Source organism: Plectropomus leopardus, chromosome 19 (assembly GCF_008729295.1).
Source record: "Plectropomus leopardus isolate mb chromosome 19, YSFRI_Pleo_2.0, whole genome shotgun sequence".
NCBI lineage: Eukaryota > Metazoa > Chordata > Actinopteri > Perciformes > Serranidae > Plectropomus > Plectropomus leopardus.
This window is the reverse complement of record NC_056481.1, coordinates 2,391,595-2,416,561: the sequence shown is the minus strand read 5'-3', so window position 1 is coordinate 2,416,561 and position 24,967 is coordinate 2,391,595. Positions and strand designations below refer to the sequence as shown.

At 40.9% G+C, this 24,967-nt stretch overlaps 2 protein-coding genes across 2 annotated transcripts; one reads left to right on the top strand and one right to left on the bottom strand.

Annotated features, from left to right (window-relative positions):
• Window positions 1–192: 192 nt before the first annotated feature.
• Window positions 193–15,801, bottom strand: LOC121958862 (protein HID1-like). The gene is given in 21 exon segments (XM_042508022.1): window positions 193–414; window positions 555–713; window positions 1,220–1,311; window positions 1,399–1,485; window positions 1,574–1,770; window positions 2,367–2,588; window positions 4,005–4,169; window positions 4,250–4,328; window positions 5,078–5,229; window positions 5,351–5,441; window positions 6,114–6,254; window positions 6,492–6,548; window positions 6,628–6,859; window positions 7,625–7,741; window positions 8,041–8,147; window positions 10,655–10,774; window positions 12,726–12,742; window positions 12,745–12,850; window positions 12,853–12,897; window positions 14,102–14,251; window positions 15,627–15,801. Coding segments are annotated over 21 exon segments (2,466 nt in total). The 5' UTR covers window positions 15,693–15,801; the 3' UTR covers window positions 193–350.
• Window positions 15,802–18,301: 2,500 nt separating this feature from the next.
• Window positions 18,302–23,479, top strand: plaub (plasminogen activator, urokinase b). The gene is given in 12 exon segments (XM_042508101.1): window positions 18,302–18,429; window positions 18,512–18,617; window positions 19,069–19,173; window positions 19,252–19,337; window positions 19,340–19,410; window positions 19,996–20,093; window positions 20,188–20,244; window positions 21,151–21,349; window positions 21,432–21,583; window positions 21,658–21,798; window positions 22,939–23,087; window positions 23,174–23,479. Coding segments are annotated over 12 exon segments (1,422 nt in total). The 5' UTR covers window positions 18,302–18,366; the 3' UTR covers window positions 23,369–23,479.
• Window positions 23,480–24,967: the final 1,488 nt, after the last annotated feature.

The following is a 24,967-nucleotide window of genomic DNA, read 5'->3' as shown; positions in this document are numbered from 1 at the left end:
ATTAAAAATTATCATAATTCTAACTATGGTAATTATAAATATAGTAGTCTGGACATTTTTCCATAGCTTTTTAAAAATAATTATCTAAATGTACCAATTTATTGCAATTTGCAGGATATTTCTTGCCAAATTGCTCATTGCTTTCTTCCCATGTATTCGGGGAAAAAAATCAGTTTGCTCAGAGTTCACAGGTTTAAATACTCCAGAAAGGCGTCCGAACGCAGCACAAGAAAAGTGGTCCAGGTTTCAAGGGGTTAAATAACACCAGAGAAACGTTCCTCGGATCAGTTCAGGTGTGAAGAAGGTCAAACTGGTTTTGTTTTTTGGTGAGCGTGTGAGGTAAAAACCTTCTAAATCCTCTGGATCTCAAAGAGCCGAATGTCCGTGTCGTACCAGATCGGAGGATCCACGTTGCTGCAGAGAGAAAAAAACAAGCGTGTCATTGTTAAAACTCAAACTGCGACGGCCGACAGTTAATTCAACACGAGACTCGCCAGGCCAGTTTGACATCAGACGGCTGTGTTACAGTAAGTGAAATCACGGGCTTTGTTTACCGGAGGTAGATGACTCCCCACATGTAGGTGCGGAACCACATGGCGGTGCCGGCGTTGGCCTGGTACTTCCTGATGAGGATGGGGTGAGGGACGGGCAGGAGGCCGACCAGCGTGCCGTGCTGAAGGAACTTCAGGATTTCTGACTCATCCGTTAAACCCCTGAGAACGATTAAAGGGACATTTAACCCCCAAAATCAAACCTACATATTTTTTTCTCTTACCTGTAGTGCTATTTTTCAGTCTAGATAGTTTACCTCGTTCTGGTACTAAGTTTGGACTCTGGTCTGGATCCAGACCGGACTGCAGGTTCAACGTCATGAGAACGGGACGGTCAACCCGAAAACATAACATCACGGCTATCTCCAGCGTGTCACATAATAAAAGCTAACTGAAATATTCTTTAAAAGGGCCTTATTATTATCAAAAGTTTCATACACGAACGAGTCCCGTATTAGGTTTTGACCTTTTGTCTCTTCAATAACTCGGCTGTTCGTATGAGCAGCAAGCGGCGCCATGACTGAACAGATAAAAAACAAAAACAGCGCCAACTTCAAAATCCAAAGGAAAGACGATCCGAAACTGTAATCCAACAGCACCATTTACCACGAACACAGAGGTCGCTTAAAGTGTTTGCTTCTGAGATTTAAAGTTGTATAATTTCTTACTTGTCGATGCAGATCTTCTCCACCTGAGGGACCAGAACTTGTAACAGCCTCATGATGGTCTGCAGAGGAAGTTTCGCCTTCCACGACAACACCTGAAAACAGGCAGCACATAGATTCAAAGATACAAAATAGATGTAGAGATAGAAATGTAGAAAACAGTAGAAAAGACTTGTCCTGACCCAGTCTGTGTTGGCGCTCCAGGCTGCTGCTGATGACGACACGCTTGACAACCGACTCCTCGCTGCCTCCGACTCTGTTTGGAAAACCTGACAACAGAATAAAAACGCGGGGTTCACTTTGACTGCACACAGAGAAAATAAAAACCAGAATAAGCGGATGAGTGATGTGAAGCACCTCGAGGTCTCTCTCTGAGTTGGACTCTGTGTCGCTCGCTGCAGCCGCAGTGCTGCCGTCAGCCGCAGCCGCAGCGCTGCCGTCAGCCGCACCTGCAGCGCTGCCGTCAGCCGCCGTCTGTGGAGACTCTGAATGCGGCACGGCGACCATCGTGCCGTCCACACTCACCTGCGACTTCTCCGTTATCTTATCGATACCTAAAAGGACGCAACAGAATCATTTTTTTATTGCAGGTTTGAAAAGGTTAGCTGGATCAAAATCTTCAACCCTGCAGGCCTGAAAAGTGTGTGTAAGCGTCAAATGTTCATTTTTAGCTCTCTGGTGAATTTCTGCATCAGATCAGACATTTTGACTCATGTAATCAAACATCTCTAATCACTACAAAGGGATGTAAAGTTAAAAAAAAATATCTAAATTTGTTGAAAAAAGATAGATGTTTTTATTCAACAAGATATTCTGCTTCAGCCCAAAAAAACAAAAAACATCACTGTGGTCAAAAAACTGTTAACGAGACAATCGAGCAGCAATCTAACAGCATGTTAAATCACATGTATTCGTTAAATAAAGTAATCATATACATGAATCACGTTGATTAAAATTTTGTTTGAGGATATTTATTCTTTTTTTTTTAGGTTGATAATGTTCGAAAAATAAAACGACAGACTTTCAAAGCTTCATTTCAAACCTCGATAGAAACTTTGAATGAAAGAAAATGAAGATATCTGATTCAATGCTGAAGTTCTTAGATGACAATCATGAAACTTTCGGTGCATGTAATAACCGAGGTCCATACCTGGAGTGGCCTCTAAACTGGCTTTGAGGGTGCCGGGCTCCGCAGGTCCAGCTGGTCTGGATCCCTCCATGGACACCGTCTCTGTGGAGTTACTCCTGGAAATCCCAGACTTCTTCTTCTTCTGCAGCGCCCTCTGAATGGACTCCGTGTCAGACGGCATGTTGGCGAGCTGATGGAAAACGTTACGCTTTCGGATGATGGCGTATACGAGATTGCAGTTACCTGCGTGGGACAGTCAGTAGTTAGAGGCTGATACTATAAAGATGTTTATTAGGGTCCGAGCGGCAAAACTGACGGTCCCTCTAGTTTTCCTCATTATATTATTATTTTTTTTATATGTAATTATTTATTCATTTTTTAAAAAAATATTAATATTATTATCTGGGGGAAATATAACTTCCCATGGATAAAAACAAACCAAATTTTGCACATAGGCCAGTCCCATACCATACTAGCTCAGCTGCGAACACAAGCCGATAGTCCTGATGGTGGCGCTACAGCAATTGTTAAATTTCAAAAGTTTAAAAATCCAAATCATTCGTATGTGCTACAGCCAGATATAATGATTAATTTCAACCAATACCGATAAACCGTTAATTTCCAGCTTCTCGTGGCCGATAAAATACCGATAACCGATCATTTCTTTTTGTTTGTTTTTCATTACCCGAGGGTGTGAAAGGCTGAGATGTGTTGAGTACAGATTAATTTAATTTGTGCATTTTCATCAAAAAAACGACATTTCAGACAAAAAAATGGAAAATCAAATTATTATCGGTTCTATCTATCGGACCAAAATTTTATTATTGGAATTATTGGTATGACGTCATGAGTCCCATTGTTGGGCCGATAATTATCAGTCCCGATAATTAATGTGCATTCCTAGCTACAGCTTTGTAACTTACATCAGAATATAGGCCCAATTTCAAGGAAACTCTTGCACACTTCACTGTGGTACAAATTATGAAGTCCATCACTCTGTTTTTATCAGAAACTGTAAAACTCATTAAACCCCTCTCCTCCCACATGTTTTGCTCAATTGCCACCAAACTTGCTACAGGGCGTCTTTAGACTTTCCTTCACAAGCCATCTACGCAGATTTTCGATATAATAAAAAACTGAGCCCACAGTGCATCAAAATGTTTGACTGTAAACATACACTTGCAAATTCTTGCTAAATAAATCCTCAAGGTTCAGGAAAAAAATGACAAAATATTGACTTCATGGTAGATTAAGTGTGCAACATTTCAGAATTGTATCTCAAAGCTGAATTTTTGACAGCAGTTTGAATTCTGCCCTTATGTAAACTATTACAGTCTGCGGGAAAATGGCATCTTTAAACAGTTAAAACTTTAATCATTTTTTCTCTCATGGAGCAAATCGATCTTTTTTAAAAAATAAACTATCAACATCTCCATCTAGATGAAGTCTGCAAACTCACAGAATTCTGTCTTGATGAGTGAATTTTTGGCAGCAGTTTGAAATCTGCCTTTCCATGCACAGACAGCTGATATCCTGCCCCCTGGTGGTCACAGTGTCACACATGTGACGCAGATTGCTCGTTCTAATGCTGAGTTGTTCATTGCTTTCCAATTTGTCTGCTTCTCACTGCTAAAAACACATACATCTTTTTGTTCTCACCATCAAACTGATACTGGATAATGTTGTTGAAAACCTCCAGCAGGAAGAAGACCAGGTGGTGGTTTTGGGGGGAGGAGAAGAGGAACCAGGGGGTGGAGAAGGCCTCCAGCAGGTGGAGCAGCTTGTTGGCTGCCACCATGGACAGACTCTTTAAATAAGGAGAAACTGGAGGACAAAAAAAGTCACATCACTCTGCAGTTCTTATATTCAGCCACCAGAGAGCGACATTTATCTTTGATACTCACTGTTCACTATGACTGTGAGCAGGCAGTCAAACAGAGGCTGCAGGCGCTGGTGTCCGCTGGTGATGATTTTGTGGAAGATCTGAACATTTAAAAGTGAAGATCATATTTATTTATTGTTAATTCATTCACAGAATATCAGAAAATACAACAGATTTTTTTACTTTCAGTATCCGAGCAAATGTCGACCAGCAAAATCTAGTCAATTTGTTGATGACTCCAAGTGAATGTTTGTGCCAAATTTGAGGAAATTCCTTTGAGCCGGTTTTAAGATATCACATTCACAAGAATGAGACGGACAAGGTCAAAGAAACCTTGAACTTAGATCGACACATTGTAATAAGTTCATCCTTGTCCTTTTTACCACATTTGAGGCAATTCCCTTCAGGTCTTCTTGAGATACTGCATTAAGACAGAGGCAAAATCACAGGAACCTCGACCTTTGGAAACTAAAGTCGAACCAATTCATCCTTGAGTCCAAGTGGACTTTTACGCCAAATTTGAAGATATTCCTTTAAGCTGGTCTTAAGATACTGTGAACTGTGACCTTGGCCTTTGACCTATGACCATCAAATTTTAATCACATTATTGTTGAATCAAAGTGGATGTTTGTGTCAAATTTGAAGAAATTCCCTCAAGGTGTTCTTGAGATATCGCATTCACGAGAAAAGCACGGTCAACCCGAAATGATATCACCATCTGCAGCACAGAAATATAATAAAAGTTAACTGCAATATTCTTTAAAAATGGTTGTAAAAAATGTGAAGTGACGGTTTAAACAGTTAAAACATGACCGAGGGCTCTCTTTTGTGTCACCACGTAACCTCTTACCACGATGAGCAGGTCAGCGTGCGTCCCTGTGAAAACAGGAATGTCCATCGGGACTCGGAGCGTGTACGGTTTGTTCAAACGGACGCCGAAATTTCTCTCTCCGCTCAGCAGCAGCAGGATGAACACGCCGATGTGCATGAGGCCCACACGAGCTGCACACAAACAAACAGATGGATTTTTTTTTTTTTGAGATTTCCGATAACAGCCGCTGCAAGTTAACACTCATCTTTTTAAGAATGCACAAACAGCGATCGTTTAATCCGAGTGACTCACACTGATCTGCTCGGGCATCGTTCAGGCTGAAGAGGATGGGAACCAGCATGTCCAGCACGTCGCTGCTCTTCAGCACGAAGAACAGGAATTTCTGAAACACACAAACAAGTTAACCCTTTGAAACGTGGATTGGCATCACTTTTCTTGTGCTGCGTTCTGACATCTTCACAAGTATTTACACTTTCGAACAATAAAAAGTTTCCTTGTCTTTGAAAACATGGGAAAAAAAGGCTATGAGCGTCTCGGTGAGAAATGTTCCTCAGACTGCAGGAGATTAGTAGATTTGAAATATTTCTTTTTTTAAAAGTCCAAATCATCATAATTGTTATATATATATATATATATATATATATATATATATATATATATTATATATATATTTACTGAATGATTATTATAATTTAAAGAACGTTTCTGTTCATTTCCTTGTTTGTTTGTGTTTGTTCTAGTTTTTTTTTTCTCCTTTTTTCTAATTTTCAGGTAATTTTGTGATTTTTACTTTTTTTTGGATAAGTTTTGGGTCATTTCTTTTTGTCTTTTCCATTTTTTTTTGATGACATTGTTCAGGTTTAATAGGAGCTACACTTCATAAAAACAACAGACGCATTTGTTGTCAGATCCCAAACATGGTGAATGTGATGTCTGAAGTCTAGGGACTTTATTCTGAAACGAAAGCAACATCTAAAATCACTTTGCATTTACTATATAACGTGTTGTTTTTTAACCATCTTGCAGATTCGTGGTAGAAAACGTCTCTCTGCACCTTGTTGAAGTCACAGAACTTCCAGAAGAGGATCAGCAGCTCCTGGTGGAAGTGGATCTTCTTGGCGGATCGAGGCAGGTACGTCTGGATCAGAGGGTTGTTCATCAGCCGTGCCAGACCTTTCAGGATGAAGCTCAAGTCCTAGAAGAGAGAAAACACACACTTTAAAGGGATGTTTGGACTTTTTGATGTGGGGTTCTGCAAAGTATTTATCCACAGTTTTTTAAATACAGTCTATGGTCACTTCTATATCTGTGGGCCACTGCAGGTAACACACTGTCTATGTGCCTCATACAACCACACGTCAGAAAATCTGAACTATCCTTTTAAAAAATATCATTCTTTTAAATTAAATGTTTTATCCGTGTTTCAGCGCACCTCTTCTCTGTGAATCCTGGAGAGATAATTCACAAACAGGTTCTCCGGTCCAGCAGGCTGAAATAAAGACAGGAGATAAATTTGAAGTTCTGAATCTGTGTTTTTATTATAAAAAGTATAATAAACTCCCTCTCACCTCCTGCTCGTCTGCAGCTGAGGGCGATGCGGAGCCGTCCAGGGCCTGGAGGGCGGCGCTGGCGGCCGACCCCGCCTCGTGCTCCAGGGTGACGATAAGGACCTGCAGCGCCTGCTCCACCAGCAGCTCCCGGTGGTCCGAGAACAGCAGGTGGTTGTAGGGGATGCCGTAGCCGATGGGGTCGTAGGCGCAGACCACGTTGATCAGGGAGGTGAACAGGGGGAGGGCGTGTCTGAGTGAAGCAGAGAGAGACGGGCGGAGGTCAGGCAGCGCTGAGCGGTCACGCATGGCGAGCTATCAGAGTTTCCATGTGCTCCGAGGTGAGGGGCCCTTCAGAGGGGCCACTTTATGTCACACCGTGGAGGTTCATGCACAGCAGAGACTGATGCATGTAAGAGTGGAACTGACACAAGGGAGGTTTTTACAGTCCTGCTTTAGTCCCCCACGTTCTCATCGTTTCAGGGTGTTTTTTTAATCAAAATGTAAAAGTTTACTGCAGCTACAGTCTGCAACATGGATCCTAATAAACTTTCAAACATCACGTTTGATGTATGCAGGACGCACATATCCAAGAGCAAAACGTCATCGGCCTGTCATCCATCTACGCTGCTGTAGTGGTCAGAGGAAATGTAAAAAAACTGTGATCCCACACAGCCCAAAATCAGGTTTAAGCCCCGTACACTGCGTGAGATTTCGGGCTGTTCCAGACAAAAGATGATCGCTGTGACAAAAAAGTGTCAATATCGTTGGTTGGGCAACGGAAACACTTTTTAGTCTTTTCTAGGTCACATGATGCTCTGATGGGCTTGTCAGTCAGAGGGAGCAACCGGCTCCCTCATGATGCAGCAGGACCTACAGGAGCTGTTACTGCATCAGATGTTAGCATGTTATTGCATCAAAAATACAACACGCTAAAGGTGATTTTAGGGTCAGCGCGTCACCTGTAAAGCATCTGTGAATGTGCACGTGTGTGTGTGTGTGTGTGTGTGTGTGTTACCTGTTTTCTGTGGAGCAGAAGAAGGAGACCCAGGGGTTGAGGTAGTTCTTCTCAGAGGACGGAGGGAGGTACATGGCCTCAGAAAAACAGGTGATGAGCAGCTTCAGCAGCTCCGTCCTGAACAGACAGAAACAGGACGGACCGATCAGCATAACATAACCCGACTGTCCAAAGTTCGACCCGAGTGGGACATTTTACGGTCTATAAACTAGAGAAATAAGTTCTGCAGAGTGCTGAAGGTGTTTTAGATGCAGGGTAAAGTATAATCCAAAAAATAAAATAAAGTAATTAAGAAAACTTTCTTTTAAAAATGTTTTAGCTTCTTTTGGGTCCAAATGATCAAACTTTTAACTAAAAAATCACATTTAATTAACACACAAACAGAGACGCAGAGTCAGCGATTCACGGAGTCTCACCTGTTGATGTCGTGGACGTAGTTTAGAGGAGGCGACTGAGCGAAGCCGACCCCGGCCTCCCAGATGTACTCACAGCTGTCGATGGATCGGATGTCCTCCGCTGTCTCCTGCAGAAGAGACAGGAACAATAAAAAAAGGTCAACAGGCAGATGCATATTACGGTTTACGGTGTAAACGGTGCCTGTGCATCTGTGAGCGAGCTGTGACTGAAGTCTTCCCCCTCAGGTCTTTAATAGTCGGGACTGATAACCTGGACATCAGTGACTATACTTTTTTTTCTGTTTTTCTGTTTTCTATTTGCGACTTCCCTTTTTTACTAATGATCTATCTGGGATTATCATATTTTATTAAATTTTCTGATATTTTCCAGTTGTTACTTTACAAATCTAATGCTTCATAATTCCACTGGTCCAAAAAAAAAATAAAATAAAATCTGTTTTATATTTGTTCTATATAGCACCGGCTTGTTTAAAAAAAAAAAAGGAAATATAAAAGGTCTAAACTGAGCAGCGGGACGGTGTTCACACCTACTTCAACAAGCGGACTAAGCTGACAATATGTGCCTGCGACACTTCGGCTCTGATAACTCCAGCGCCATGAACAGCACTGACGAGGTGCCGCCGTTGTTCTTCACGAGTAAACTGACAGCAAAGGGCAGCACGCCACACAGACGTCCACACAGGAAGCACCGGTTTAGTGAGTTTGGATTGTGACTGAAGCGTCTTCATCACAGCTCACAGCACTTTTTACTCAAGAGTCTTCACTTTTTTTTAATTTTAAATAAAATAAAGTAATTTCTTTTAAATGGAAAGAATTTGATCTGAAAATTAGCTGGGAGGATTTATTAAATACTATAAAAATGAGGGAATCTTAATTATATATTTAAAATGTTAACATTATGTTAACATAGCACTTTCTTGAGGTTAAATTTTTGTTGTTTGATTTTTCATTTTCCCCCCTTATTTTGGCATATTTTCCTTCTTTCTTTAGTCATTTCTGGCTAATTTTTGGGCCATTTCTTGTCAAGTTGCTCATTGCCCTTTTCCCACGGTTTTGAAATAAATTAAGCCAAGTTGCAAAGGTTAATTGTGTTATATAAATAGTTATTATTTTTATTATTATTCTGCAGCAGATTGCTTTTTTTTAAAAAATCTCAACACATGCGGTTTCTCTCAGAATCCACCGGTCTATCTTAAATCTGGGAAAACTTTGGGTGTTTAATGTCTTTGTTACATTCGGCTGTCATTTTAGCTCCATCTAAATGGAAATATTTCTGCTTTAGCCCTAAAACTGAGGTTAAAATAATATAATTCGCTCTTTAATTTAGGTGAACTGATCCTTTAACACGGAAAAAAAGAAAAGCTTCATGCTTCACGGGTCAGAGAGGCAGGTGTGAACAAACGGCAGCTGCTGCTCATTTTCCACCTTGTGAGCTGAACATTTCCTGGTGGCGGCTGCGAGGAGCGAGGAGTGCTCAGATCATGGAAAGGTTAAGACCTGCAGCCACCTCTCCGTCTCCTCCCGTGCTCTGCAGCTCTGCAGCTGTTTGCTCAGCACCATTAAGAAGAGTCCAGCCCTTTTCTTCTCAGCCCAGTTGACAAACACAGCCACTCCTCCGTCTCACCGCCTCATGTGGAGTAACTCATTAACTGGAGCTACCGCCTGAGAAGGTTGTGTGAAGGAGATAACAGCGCTAACTGGTACCGCTGCGGGGCTAAAAAAGAGAGAGACCTGCCCCTGATAGATTATTGACACTGTTGGAGCTTGAGGGCTAAAACTGAGTCAACAGAGTTTAAGAAAGCTGTTTCTCTTCTTATGTGGAAAAGACCCTGAAAAGGAAAAGCTCAAAACTGTGGAGAAGCACAATCAATCCGCCTGAGGTGTTCCTGAGTGTTTACAAAAAGACTTAAACTTCCTTTTTAGCAGCACCTATGACTTTTCAGTTACTTATTGCTGGTTGCTCTAATTGCTTTTACACTCGTATTTTTATGATGACTTTTAAATATGCTTTTATGCTTTAACACTGTATCACTTTAAGTTTTGTTTCAAATGTAAAGTGCATCACATATGAGATGTATTATTACTATTACTGAGATTTTGTGTTCACAACAATGTCAGAGTAACCTTAACCTTTGACCTATGACCACCAAAATCTAAAAAGTTCACTGGTAAGTCAAAGTGGAAGTTTGTGCCCAATTTAAGAGAAATTTCCTTAAGGTGTATCACATTCACAAAAGTGGGACTGAATGACAGAAAACCCCAAAACGTAAATCCTCTGGCTCGAATGTCGCATGTGGAGGCATAAAAACACTGGGCAGAGCCAGGCTAACGATTCCCCCCACTTCCAGTCTTTATGCTAAGCTAGGCTAACCAGACTCCAGACTAATACAGAACATGATATTAATATCAATTCACTCTTGGAATCTCAAAATTAGGACTTTTTCTTTAAGCAGCTCATGATGTGCTGAGGAAATGTTCCCAGTTATCGCCTGAGCCCGAGGCAAAGCTTAAGTTTCTCTCCTTAATGAGACGCTGAGTATTGGCAGGTGTGCGCCTCCAGCTGCACTGACGAATAATCTGACCTCAGTGTAACACAGAGGGGACGCGGACTCACCGGGCCGCTCTTCTTGTGACTCTGAGCAGTGAAATCCGGACAGAAGAGCAGGTCAGCGATGGCCAGCAGCAGAGACTCTGCCAGCGGCCGAGCTTCATCATCGCCATCTTCGTCCAAACGCTGGAGGATGAAGAGAAGAGTTTGGAAAAAATCTGAGAAACGTGCTAAAACTTGAGCAATGTCTTATAATCCTAGAAATGTCCTAAACACAGAGAAATGTCCTAAAATCCTGAGAAACAAATCTCGGAAACAGCCCAAAATCCTGGAAATGTTCCAAAATCCTAACGTCTTAAAATCCAGCAAATGTGTGAAAATCCTATAAATGTCCCTAAATGCTAAAAATGTCTTGAAATCCTATACATCTTCAAATCCTATAAATGTTTTAAAATCATAGAAACAACCCAACAATCACAGAAATTTTCATAAAAACTGAGAAATGTGCTAAAATCCTAAATATGATTCAAAGTCCAAAACTGACCTAAAATCCAAGAAACGTCGCAAAATCTGAGAAACGTCCTTAAGTTCAAGAAATGTCCTACAATCACAGACATTTCCTAAAATCTGAGAAACATCCTAAAGTCCTAGAGACACGTGTGGAGCCGCTGCGATTGGCCCCTGGCCTCCTGTCATTTTGCAAAAGTGGCCCCTAAGCAGAGCAGGTTGAGTGTCTCTGCTGTGTACAAATCAAAATGTCCTGTTTCTCTCTTGTTTTTTGGGACATTTTTCTCTGCAGAAACACAAACCGTATTTGTTTGACTTTAAACGTCCCGTCAGTTTGTTCCATCTGCTGCAGCTCTGCGTTTGACTTCAGTCCCACACTTTAATTAAGAGACATTCAATCCCTCCTTAATTCAACCACTGGCCCCCGGAGGACAGACGGCGGGGGGGGGACACAATATGCGCAGTGTTTGGACGGTGGGTCCCCTGCCGACCAGGTAACCAGAGAACCAGCAGCCGTCAGGAGCTGGAGGGGTGCAGAGAGGAGGGAGGGGGGCCGGTTTCGGACAGTGACCTCGACAGCAGCAGCGTCATCTTACAGTCTGAGAGTCAGAGTCACTTCTAACTGCTGAGGATTATTAGACGTGTTAATCTCAAAGGGCCCGAAATCCTGTGAAGTCTGAGAGCCGAGAGGCTGCTGACAGATTAAACAGCACAGGACAGGACTCCTCCGTCCTCCGTCCTCTGTCCACCGTCTCCTGTCTTACACTGCTGCAGAGGTTTCACACATTTACCACCGAGAAGCAGTCTGAAGGAAAGAAGTCAGTGAGAAATTTAAGGGGAAATGACCCGAAAATGAGGCAGAAGGTGCAAAAAATATTACCTGGAAAAAAACTGCAAAACACCCTGAAGAAAAATCACTGACGAGACCTGCAGACTTCACAAAGCTGCAGACAGAGCTGCAGACAGAGCTGCAGACAGAGCTGCAGACAGAGCTGCAGACAGAGCTGCAGACAGAACTGCAGATTTCACAGAGCTGCAGACAGAGCTGCAGACAGAGCTGCTGACAGAGCTGCTGACAGAGCTGCAGACTTCACAGAGCTGCAGACAGAGCTGCAGACAGAGCTGCAGACAGAACTGCAGATTTCACAGAGCTGCAGACAGAGCTGCAGACAGAGCTGCAGACAGAACTGCAGATTTCACAGAGCTGCAGACAGAGCTGCAGACAGAGCTGCAGACAGAACTGCAGATTTCACAGAGCTGCAGACAGAGCTGCAGACAGAGCTGCTGACAGAGCTGCTGGACAGAGCTGCAGACTTCACAGAGCTGCAGACTTCAGAGCGGCAGACTTCACAGATACTGCAGACTTTACAGAGCTTAACAGGATACCAAAGTGCAAAAGTAACATCAAGAGCATCACAAGAGCATCACACAGAGCGTCAAGAGCATCACAGTGTCAGAGCATCACAGCGTCAGAGTGTCAGAGCATCACAGCGTCAAGTGTCAAGAGCATCACAGTGTCAGAGCATCACAGCGTCAGAGCGTCAGAGCATCACAGCGTCAGAGTGTCAGAGCGTCAGAGCATCACAGCGTCAGAGTGTCAGAGCACAGCGTCAGAGCGTCGGAGTCGTACCCCCGCTCTGCCGGCTCCGGCACCGTGGACCAGAAGAAGCCTCTCCAGTCGGCGTCCTCGAAGATGTAGGGCAGGATGCGGGTGAGCAGGCGGGTGCAGTTCAGGACGATCTGACGCTCTTTCTCTCTGAGGGGCAGCCGGAGTCTGAGCCCTGGACCAGCTTCTCCACCGCCTGAGAGGAAAACACGGAGAGGACCTTTTAAAGTCTACTGACGCCTCAATATCAGGCGTCTACACATTTATGATTTTCGGTCCGCTGAGTTTTGGTTTTACATGTCCTCTCTGTCCTGTATCCTGTTTATGTTTGTGCACTGAAAGTTTGTTTTTGTCTCTTAAAGGCTCCGACTGTTATTTTCTTTCTCTGACGTTTTGGAAAGGATCCCTACAGAAGGTGAGTTTCCATTTACACTCAAATCTATTTACACTCAAATCGCACAAACTGAACCCACAATTCCTCTGTGAAATCTACCAGCTCCCAGAAACCCCTCATTCGTGGCTGCCTGCACGTGTGAGAGGTCTGAGCAGGTGTTATGGAAACCTGCCTACATTTAAAGTCTGTTTTACTCAAATAACCTTTGACCTTTACAAACAGTGACGAGTGAAACATTTGAAGTGTGGGAACAACAAACAGCAGCATTCCTCTGACTCTCAGCGTATCCAGGACCAACATTTGACTCCTCGCTGCCAAAAAACCCTCAGAAGCCCGACGCATCATCAGTTTTCTTTTGCTGCATTCAAACACCTCTTACCAGCTGTTTAACCCCTTCAAACCTGAACAAATCTGTTTTATCTCTTTTGGAGACATCGGAAAACCAAAGCAAAAAAAAAACTTGGCGAAAAATGTCCAACAAATTCCAGGAAATTAATAGAGTGATAAGAATTTTTGGGGGGATAATTTTATATATAATATATATAAAAAAAATAATTTTTAGCACTTTTTTAGGTGCTTTCCTTCTTTGTTTTTGTGTTTTACTCTTTTTGCTTATTTTCAGGAAATTTTCTGGTAACTTTTTTTTTTTTAAAAAATCCTGGCCGTGTCTCTTAGGGGTCCACAGATTATCGGCCCGGCTGATTACTGGAGCCAATATTTGGCATTTTATTTTAATGATCGCCAATAAAATGAATTAAGAAGTACATTTTTATTTATTCATTTTTTAATTAAATTTTCACTTGACTTTAAAAGAAAAAAAGTTGCATTTGCTGTATTTGATGTTGGAAGTTTCAGCTCAGTTCCAAATATTAGTTATCGCTCTCATTAACTACTAATAACAGGTCGACCCCGAATCATCGTCTTGTTGAGTTTCTGGTTGCCTTCTCAACTTGTTTTTGAAATGAATTTAAAGGGTTAAAATCCCGTCCTCATGAGGGCAGCTCACCTTGTAGCAGAGGGTCGCCAGGTTGGACGGAGACTCCTCTCTGACAGCTCTGATTTCGGCCGCCGGCACCAGAGCGAAAACATCCTGCACGGTGGTGGAGGCGTCGACCCAAAACTGATCCCAGAAGGCGTCGTCTGTGGCTTCTACAGGCTGCAGGAGAGAGGACACACAGTACGGCCGAAATGTCACGTTTTACATGAGCGACCTCCACATGAGCAGCTGTGATTCTGCACCCATTAATAAATATAATAAAATACAGGTTTAATCTTAATTTAATGCTCTCTAAATGTTACAGTTTTATTATGTTCTTCTTCATCATTAACCCTTTGAAACGTGGGCAGAAACATCGGTAGAAGCTGATAAGCAAATTACGAAGAAATGACACAGAAATTAATGAAAAATTATTACAAAATACTTTGAATTATTTGAAAATTAGATACAAACAAAATGAAAACAAACAAAAAAAAAACCACACAAAGAAAAAAAAAGAAATTAAATATTAAATAAAAAAAGAAACAACCAAAAGAATCTTTAAAAATTATAATTGTGTAAAAAAAGTTTTAAATATTAATTGTAATAATTATAAATATAGCTCTCTAGATTATTTTCCCTAGCTTTTTAATAGATTTCTAAATATATTAATATCTGTCAGTTTGTAGGACATTTCTTGCCAAGTTGCTTGTTGCCTTTTTTGCCCCATATTTCACTCCAGGTTTCAAAGGGTTAATAAAAACAATCAGTCTGATTGGTCTGAGATGACCAGGATCAGCACAACAAAGATTAAACACCAAAGTGGTTTTAGGAAGTTGCATGTCATTCAATGTTTGACTTAAAATCAAAATGTTTTTATGATACACTTCATTGTTTATGAGAAAGGTTTTGGAGTCATGGATTTTTTTCTCACATTTTAAAGGGTTAATTTGCAATAAAATATAGCAAAATAGCCAAAGGTTGACAGTTTTGAATGCCTTTCCCAAAACCTGAAGATATTTAGGTTTAATGTCAGATTAAAATATAAACTGTGAAATATGATTCAAAACTTGAATCAATTATCAAATTATTCAAACAGGCTGAATTCAGATGAGCTTTATCTAGTTAGTTCCACCTTAAATGCACCTGCCAGGTGCGTTTCTGCTGCCTGCAGGAAAACTGATTAAATTCAAATTAAATTAACTGATTAAATTCATTCATTTTTTAAAAACATTTTTCACGTCACATGTAACAAAATAAAGATAAACTGTGGAGGACGAAGGTTATCTAAAGGCCAAACTGACTGTTTTCAGCCTCTTAACAGCATAAAAACGAGACAAATATCAATATTAGGAGACATTTTTTAGTATTTTGTGTGTAGAGCCTCATTAATAAAATGATTTGAGTGTCCTCCTCAACACTTTGTGTCATCTGGGCAGCAGTTCACGCTGCCATCTGGCAACTTTATCTCCACAGCCTCAAATTAAACGCACAAACCGACGCGCGCCACAAACATTTTCTGCGTTTTTTCTCGAGTTTAAAAGTAAAAACCGACCTGAGTTTTGGTGGTGAGCTGAATCACCGCCTTCCTGAAGTGAAGTTTGGTGTCTGCGTTTCCCATTTTGTGTCCCAAACCTCCCGCTGCGGTGTGTGTGTGTCCGTGTTCACTGTGAGCCGCAGTAAAGGAGGATAATCTGCCTCATCTCATCCACCGCGCACAGCCGCGCTGCGCTCCGGAGGCCTTCACGACCCGCTCGGAAACTACAAACACACGACAATTTATGTCAAAAAAGGTTCTTCTGATGCTTTTTAACATTTTATATGGTAATTTTTTACTTTGTTTTAAACAATAAAACAAACAAACAACAACAAACAACATTTTGAAACAAATAGTAAAACAATTATGCGAAAATGTGATGTGCACATAACGTTTTGTGTATTTGTGTATTTAACTTTTATGCAAAGCAACCCTTAGCATATATTCTTAAAATACATTTATAATAAATTCTTAAAACAAAATAAACAAAACACACGCGTGGTACTATGACCCCCACCCAAGCAAACTAACAAAAATTAAAGATTAAAAATAAAATAAATAAATAAATAACCCCCAATACAATACTACAGCTTACACAGAATCAAAAAAATATTCACAATTACAACGACATCAATAACAATATAATAATAATAATAGTAATGAGAAGAAGAAGAAATATTTTTTTATGTAGCACCTTTCAAAACAAAGTTACAAAGTGCTTTACAGGTGAGGCCAAAAATTAACACAGAATAAGTTAAAAACTGGGTTAAAATCAATTCAAGAAATGACTTTAATTAGGAATATGGCTCTGTTTCTGCTAACAGGGCCGATAATAATGTCACTCGCCGTATTTGCGTTAAAAAAAACAATCGTTGCTGTTTCTGCTAAAGAGACTTTAATATTTCCTACGGTCCTTAAACGCAACATAAACCAAGCAGGATCCAGACGGATCGACTTCGGGATCCTAAAGTAAATATTTGCTTTCATTCACGTTATTCATTCATTGGATAAAAAAATGTGTCTTCATTTACTCACGACATGATTCAGATGAGCTCTTTTAAAAAATAAAGTTAGACATTGCAGGGACCCATTATAATACTTCAGACAATAATAATAATAATAATAATAATAATAATAATAATAATAATAATAATAATTTATAGGACCTATATAGCGCTTTTCTAAATACTCAGAGATGCTTTACATGAAATGCAACAAGAAAACAAATACAAAAAAACAACAACAACAAATACACCATGAGGATTAATGAGCTCTGATGTTCACAGTGACATCCAGTTAATCCATCTGACGGTTCATTGTGAAACAGACCACGTTAACCCTTTAAAACCTGAGCAAATGGCAAATGGCATCTTAAGAAAATTGTCTGGAAATTTAAAAAAAAATATAAAATAAATAAAATCAGGAAAAGTTAAAAACAAAATTAAATTAAATTCTAAAATTGCTAAAATACTATATGGATATACTTTTTTCTGCAACATATTTTAAATATATAATTATAAGAATTCTAAATAGAGTTTTTTTGGGGATTTTTTCCTATTTTTGTTTTCCATAATATCTAATAATCTCCAACCACAGCTATTTTTCAGATCATTTTTTGGTCACCTTTTATATTATTTTTGCAATTTGCAGGATATTTATTGCCAAACTACTCATTATGTTTTTTCCCATGTTTATGAAGGAATCAAACCAATTTTCTCAAGAAAGCTGATGTCAATCCGCTTGTTAAAGGGTTAACTGACCCAACAGCCATCAGTGTTTCTACAGGAGCCCTAAGTGGCCAAACAGAAAAGAAATTAACTGTTTTTCTTTGCAAAGTCCAAATTTTTATTTATTTTACCTTTTAAATGTATGTTTATGTTTATTATAATTTGTGTTTATTTCCTTTTATTTGTGGTTTTATTGCTTTTTTTGCTTCCTGTGTTTTATTGCTTCTGTTGTGGTTTTTGGTTTATTTCTTTACATTATTTTATATCAGCATTTTACGCCCTGCCTCTTGTATTATTTGTCCTCATTATTTGGTTTTAATTTTAACGTAATTCTACCCTAGTTTTTTCTCGCTTGTGGTCAACGGGACTGTTTGACTTTCCGATGTTTTATCGCCACGTATGTTTCCCATTTCTTCTTTGATGTGTTTGTCGGAGTACTGTAAACTCTGTTTTTAAAGGTGCCGTATAAATAGTTATTATTATAGTTATTATTTGGTCAAAAATATGAAAAATAGATCAAAGTCATGTAAGAGACCTTCTGATTTCACCTTACAGACAAACCTATTAATGACTGAAACCAGCTCTTCATGTGGTCATTATTGGGACACACCAGTTACCCAACTGGTGCTGCGGTGGTGTCACTGGGCGTGGACATGAGTATCCCGCAGGTTTCTGGTGTCCACACAGTCATGAATGAATATGCGTCACTGTATTATTTTATTACTTAATCCAGACTGAGTGAGTTCGGCGTTCAAACGGCTGCACGTCCGATGTGACAGCTCAGACATACCAAACTCCTCGATACATTTCCCTGGAATCACTGATGTGGATTAACGAGATTTCACTCATCCACTCGCCCTGCAAACATTTCTTCACACCAAATCAGAGCAGCCAGCCCTGTGCTCAGCCAATCAGGGCACTCCCTCCTCCCCGCACACCGCAGACAAAACAGAGTCGCCCTGAGGAGGTTCTCATACTCTGCAGGAGCGTTCCTGCTGTTTGGATTTCAATCTCTGCAAAGAGGCAACACGATGAAGACGACAAGTTTTGGTGTTTTAATTTTCGCCCTGGCGGCTCTGATGACGACCGCAGCAGTAAGATTATTTTTTATTAATTGTACTGAAATGTTGGATTTAAGTTTTCATGAGAATTTATCTGATTTTTTTTGCATTTTAGGGCTCGCTGAGAGAAAAAAGAGGAAGGGCATTTTCTGTCTTCTCTGCTTCTGACTCCTCTTCGTCCTCTTCTTCTCTTTCCTTCTCCACCTTGTTTGACAATTCAGGTGAGAAACTGCATCCGTCAGTTCCTAATAATGTCCTAAAATCCTGGACAGGTCCTAAGATCCTACTAATGTCCGAAAATCCTGGACAGGTCCTAAGATTGCAGAAATGTCCTAAAGTCCTAGACAGGTCCTAAGATCCTAGTAATGTCCTAAAATCCTATGAATGTCCTAACATCCTAGGAATTTTATTTAAATAGAAATAAAATCCTAAAAATGTCCTGAAATGCAAGAAATGTCCTCAAATGTCCCAAAATGTCCTGAAAAATGTCCTGAACAATGTCCTAAAATCTGAGTAATGTACAAAAATCCTAAAATCGTCCTAAAATCCTCGAAATGTCCTAAAATCCTAAAAAAAAGTCCTAAAAAAGTGCCCCCCATGTAAAGCACGTGTTTTCCTGCACCACAGTAACACTCGGCTGTATTTAAGTGTACGATGTCATTTTTTGGACAGGAGGGATCTGTCTGAATGGCGGCAGCTCCGTCCCGTCCTTGACGACTGGAGAACACATGTTCTGTTTGTGTCCTGACGGTTTCGAGGGGACACGCTGTGAAACAGGTATGAGGCTGATCCGACAAACCCAAATACGTTCATATTTTTCACGTTTTTGATGAAAGCCGCCTGCTGTTCCTTCAGCGACGCGTGTCGAATGCTACGAGGGTGTTGGACTTTACTACAAAGGGAAAGTGTCCAAATCACAGAGTGGACGGACATGTGAGGACTGGACTGGAATTTAGACACCAGGGAGCGCTACATGACTTCGGACATCAACGCAGGGAGACACAACTACTGCAGGTATGTCCATAAATAAAAACTTCCATCCATTTTCAGCAGCTTATCCGAGGCAGAGCAAAGCACTCCACACATCCTCCATCCTCCACATCCTATTATTATTATTATTATTATTATCATCATCATTAATTCATTTCTTTAGCTAATTTTTTCATTATTTCTTTGCACTTTAAAAAAAATCGTGCTCATTTTTTAGATTATTTCCTCTTAAATTGTTATTTACTTTTTCTCATATTAAAAAAAAAAGAGAAAAAGAGTCAAGCCAATTTGCCCATGCTTCAAAGGGTTAAATGATTTTAAAATGAAAAAATGTGGGCGGCTGTAGCTCGGGTCATGAAAACAAAAGCAGCAAAAGAACATTTACTAACTTAAGTTTAAAGATCCATGACTGATAAATAGCACTTCAGGCACTTCAGGAAAAATGTGTTATGTAATTTGGGAGAAACTGACATTTTAAAGCTAAAATCCATCACTTACAGCCTCTTAATTAGTGTTTTTACTTCAAATTCAAAGTGCTGGACTGCAGAGCAAAGAACAAACATACACATAATATCTTCAACATGTTCAGTTTGATCTGATGTGTTTCAGGAATCTTCACTACAAACGGCGTCCGTGGTGTTACGTAAGGAAAAACCGGAAGATTGTGTGGGAGTACTGTGGTATTCCACGTTGTGGTTCAGAGTCTTGTAAGTGCATTCTTTGTCTTTGCAGCCTCCCAGTAAAATCTGAGCCAAATTGCATGTTTCATCAGAGTTAAATGCTCTAATCTTGTATTTGCAGCCCCACCTTCGCCTGAAACACCACCGCCCCCGCCGGCGCCCACTACGCCAGAGCCAGGTAACCTTCCTGCCTCACTCAACTCTGTCGTGGCTGGATGATAACGCCACAGTGTCCTTGTGTCACAGTTTTATGGTGTGATGATGCTTTAGCTGAGGTCTGGTTAGGTCAGGTTCAGGGAAAGATGATGTTTTGGGTTAAAGTGAAACATGGAACATAAAATCTGCGTTTTTGCACATGGAGATCGCACAAAAGACCTTTAGCACGTCCCTTCGTTACATTTTTTTCTTTGCATTTTTACTCAGAACCAAGAAACTGGCAGCATCATGTTGCTCCAGTGTGTCATTTTAGACAGCATGCCAGAATCGCAGAAGCAAAAGAGGCGTGACTGGCGTATTGGACGCATTGTTTCTTGATGGCTGAGCTCGCTGCTGGCTGTCCGACAAATTGCCCCTTGGAGATAATAAAGATAACCTTTAATCTAGTGTCACATATAACATATTATATAACCTTACTATCAATAACAATAACATAATATGGTAACAATCATGTACCATCTCTGGTATACGGCGGCTGATCTCGTCCTTTGCTCAGAGCTTAAGGAGCTCCCGAATCTCATTATTTTCCCAACTTATGGGCATGTTCAGCAGCTGCTTTTCTTCCATTTAGCCACTAACCGCTCATCATCTCCCGTGCTGGGTCGCACTCACATCAAAACGTTCGGCCCATAATCTCATCCTGCAGGTAGACTTTTTAAAAAAACAGATCTCAGTTTGGCGCTGTTACTCCCTCCGTTGCTGGCTGAAAGGCAAAAACTCTGTCCCTCCATTCTTCCTTCGTACATTTTATACTTTAATTTAATAATGATACGATATTCCCGCCTTGAACAGGCAGTGTAAAAAGGAGCTCCTGTATTACACTTTCATGCTTTTTTCTCTTCGACTGTTTCTGTGTATCATCCTCCAGCTGCAGAGTCCACGTGTGGCCAGCGCTCCCGCAGAAAGCACATGAAAATCGTGGGTGGAACAGTTGCCACTGTGGAAACGCACCCGTGGATCGCTGCCATATTTTGGCGAAGCAAATCCAAGGAGACGGTGTTCCGTTGTGGGGGCAGTCTGATCTCGTCCTGCTGGGTCCTCTCAGCCGCCCACTGCTTCCCTGACGGGTACGATGTGACATCACTTACGGAACCGCAGCAGGTGCAGACGAGCAGCAGCTTGACTTTTTTTTGTGAATATGCATTTCAGCTCCCACAGAAAGCCGCGCCGCTTCTCCGTCATCCTGGGAAAAAATGCGATGAATGAGACAGACAGGACTGCGGAGCAAAATTTCAAGGTGGAAGAAATCATCCTCCATGAGGGGTTTGACAACAGTGACGGAGACTTCAACAACGACATCGGTATGAACACGTCTTCAGATGCCGCAGGGTCGATAATGTGATGGGATCAAAGCTGATTGATAAATGTTTTGCAGCTCTGCTGAGGCTGAGGGACAGACAGGGGAGGTGTGCAAAAGACAGCAAATTTGTGAAGACGGTCTGTCTGCCGCCGCCGCAGCAGAGGCTCCAGGCCGGAGTCACCTGTGACATCGCTGGATACGGGAAAGAGAAATACGGTGAGGAAAGTCCACCCAAACACCACACCCGTGAGTGACAGCTGAACATAAATGACGAGTATTAAGGGGCCAAAGCTAAAGGGTCTTTCCAAAGGTGGAAGCTCCTTAACCCTTTATTGGAGATGATTTCCCCAACACATGACACCTGAACCGTGGAAAATCATGTCAGCTAGATGGGGATGGTTCATTCAGGCCAGAAATTTGCCAAGCTGCAGACGATGTTTCCAGTGACTCCTGTGCCCCCAAGAAAGGGTGTTTTTTAGTGACACAGCTGCATTTCTAGCGGCATTTGTGCCCCTAAATAGGTGCTTTTAAGCAAAACATTGCATAGTTTTTAGCAGTGTTTGTGCTCCCTAACATGAGCATTTTTACAGACACATCAAGCAGTTTCCAGCTGCATTTGTGCCCCCAAAACATAGGTGATTTTTGGTGACACTGATGCATTTCTAGCAGTGTTTGTGCCCCTAAATGTGGGTGTTTTTTTAGAGAAACATTGCATATTTTTTGGCAGTTTTTGTTCCCCTTTATGTGGGTATTTTTGAGGGACGCAGCATGTAATTTCGAGCTGTATTTGTGCCCCTAAAGTAGATGTTTTCACCGATGTTTGTGCCCCCTAGCACAGGTATCATTGAGAGACACATCCAAGTGTATCCAAGTGCATTTGTGCCCCCCAACATGGCTGTTTGTAGCAACACATTGCTGCATTTCCTGCAGGGTTTGTGCTTGTACTTGGGTGTTTTTTAGTGAAACATTGCATTGATTTAACCCCAAATGCAGGTGTTATTTTTAAGGGACACCGCTGCATTTCCAGCAGTGCTTGTGCCCTCAAACATGGTTGTTTGGTACCTCCAAACGTAGGTAATTGTTAGCAACGCTTTGCAATGTTTCTGCCCCCTAAAGTGTTTTTTTTTTTTTTATATCACTGTGTTTCCAGCTGCATCTCTACACCCAAACATCTGTGTTTTGTATCGGCACACTGCGACATTTCCAGTGAATTTTTAGAGCACATTGAGAAAGAGTTACAAAACAGAAAGCAGCACTTTAAAGCTGCACACTGTAATTAGTGTGTTTAAACCTCTAATTATGGATCATGTATTTATGGATGCTAAGTTGTACAGTAACCGCTCTTCTTCTCTGCAGGTTTGTGGTACAAGTCTAATTTCCTCAGAGAGGCTCAGGTGAACCTCCTCGCCGACGATGTGTGTCGACACGAGGACTATTATGGAAACATGATCAGTGATAACATGTTTTGTGCCGGTCGTCCCGACTGGAGCCGCGACGCCTGCGAGGTATTCACGACAAGTCCAAACTCGATCGAGGCTTTCACGGATCGACTTGTTGATTTCCTTTAATGCTGCTCGTCTCTCTTCCGCAGGGAGACTCCGGAGGGCCGCTGGTGTGCCAGGTCGGCAGCAGGCTCTTCCTGTTCGGAGTCGTCAGCTGGGGCGAAGGTTGCGCCCAGGAGAATCGACCCGGCGTTTACACCAGAGTGACCAACTACAACCGATGGATAGCAGAGAAGACGGGGCTGCCGTCCATCGCTGCCGGATCCATGTTTCCTCAGAAGTGAAAGTATTTTATATTTTTCTTAACAAATCCCATGAAAAGAACGAAACCAATGATGAATGTATCTATTAGAAAGAAAGGCCGGGTCTAGGCATGCTCCACCTGCCCCACTCACCCCAAAACATAGATGTCTTTAGCTCCCAAAAATTCTCACTTTGAGCGTGTTTTTGTCACTATAGCAAGGACACTTAACTTGCCTGTGCATGCTTCTAGGATTTAAGTTAATTTCTTGGATTTTAGGACATTTCTAGGATTTGGGGACATTTCTCAGATGTTAGGACATTTCTTGAATTTTAGGACATTTTTAGGGTTTTAGGACATTTTTAGAATTTTAGGACATTTTTAGGAGTTTAGGACATTTCTCTGATTTTAGGACATTTTTAGGAGTTTAGGAGATTTTTAGGATTTTAGGACATTTCTTGGATTTTCGGACATTTCTCGGATTTTAAGACATTAGGGTCTTTGCTGGGACCTCTGTGTGCCTGCCAAAAATACAGCAAAATGCTACTGTTTTATTTAAGATTTTGTGATGTATATATTTAACTGTCATTTCAGGAAGTAGTTAATTTTCTCTAATTTTCAGATTGAATTTAACTAGTCAGTAGTTAAAAGGCTAAAACTTTGAAAAACACCATTATGTTTCTGTACTCTGTTTTTAAAGGGTTTGTTTTTATACTGAAATGTCATTGTGTTAGAATGTGTCAGCGTGTTTTACATGTATACAGCTGTGGTATTTGGCCCTTATGTTGCATCATTTTGTAAGTTTTTGTTATATCTTGTATGTTTTTTATGATGCTGTATGAGTAAATCAATAAGTTGTGCAAAAAATCTGTCTTGAATAAAGTCGAAAACTTTTTTTTTTTGGGCTACTACTTGTTAAGTTGCTCCTCGCCATCTCCCCATATTTATGAAAGAAATCTAACCAAATTGCTCAGCTTTCAAAGGGTTAAGCTAAACAAACTCTCTAAAAACCCTCCTGGATCATCGTCACAAAACTTAGACGACCTGAGAAATTTCAGCTCCTTCTTATTTACTGCGGTTATTATGATGTCATCCAGTACTCAAGTCCTCACCTGAGTCACCTGTGCTGTTTTTTTCCGTCGTTCATTACGTCAGCACCATCTTGTGGTCAAAAACATCGAGACAACAGCTCAGTCTGTGGCTCGCCACAACATCAACATTTAGCTCTTCACTGCATCTTTGCAGCAACAGTTCTTTTGATTTTTGGCTGCTGGATTAAAAGCAACACATCCACATTTTTCCACGTTGCCTCTTTTAAATTCCTCTCACTCTGTAGGAACAAGCTGAGATGAGAGCTGAGATAAAGATTCTGTGGCTGTGATCTAAAAACAGTCTTATACACATATATATTAAGACACATTCACATTTTTACACGAAATGCGGTTTTTACACATATTAATGTGTAAAATTCAGTGCGTATTTCTATTATTTCTCCCTTTCTCTCTCTCTCCCTTTAAAAAAAAACAAAACAACAAAAAACATTAATTTTCAGGATTTTTTTCTTGTCACCTTTTACCAGTTTCCTGTAATTTGCTTATTGCCTTTTCCCAAGTTTTTGCAGAGAATCTAACCTTTTTGTTCA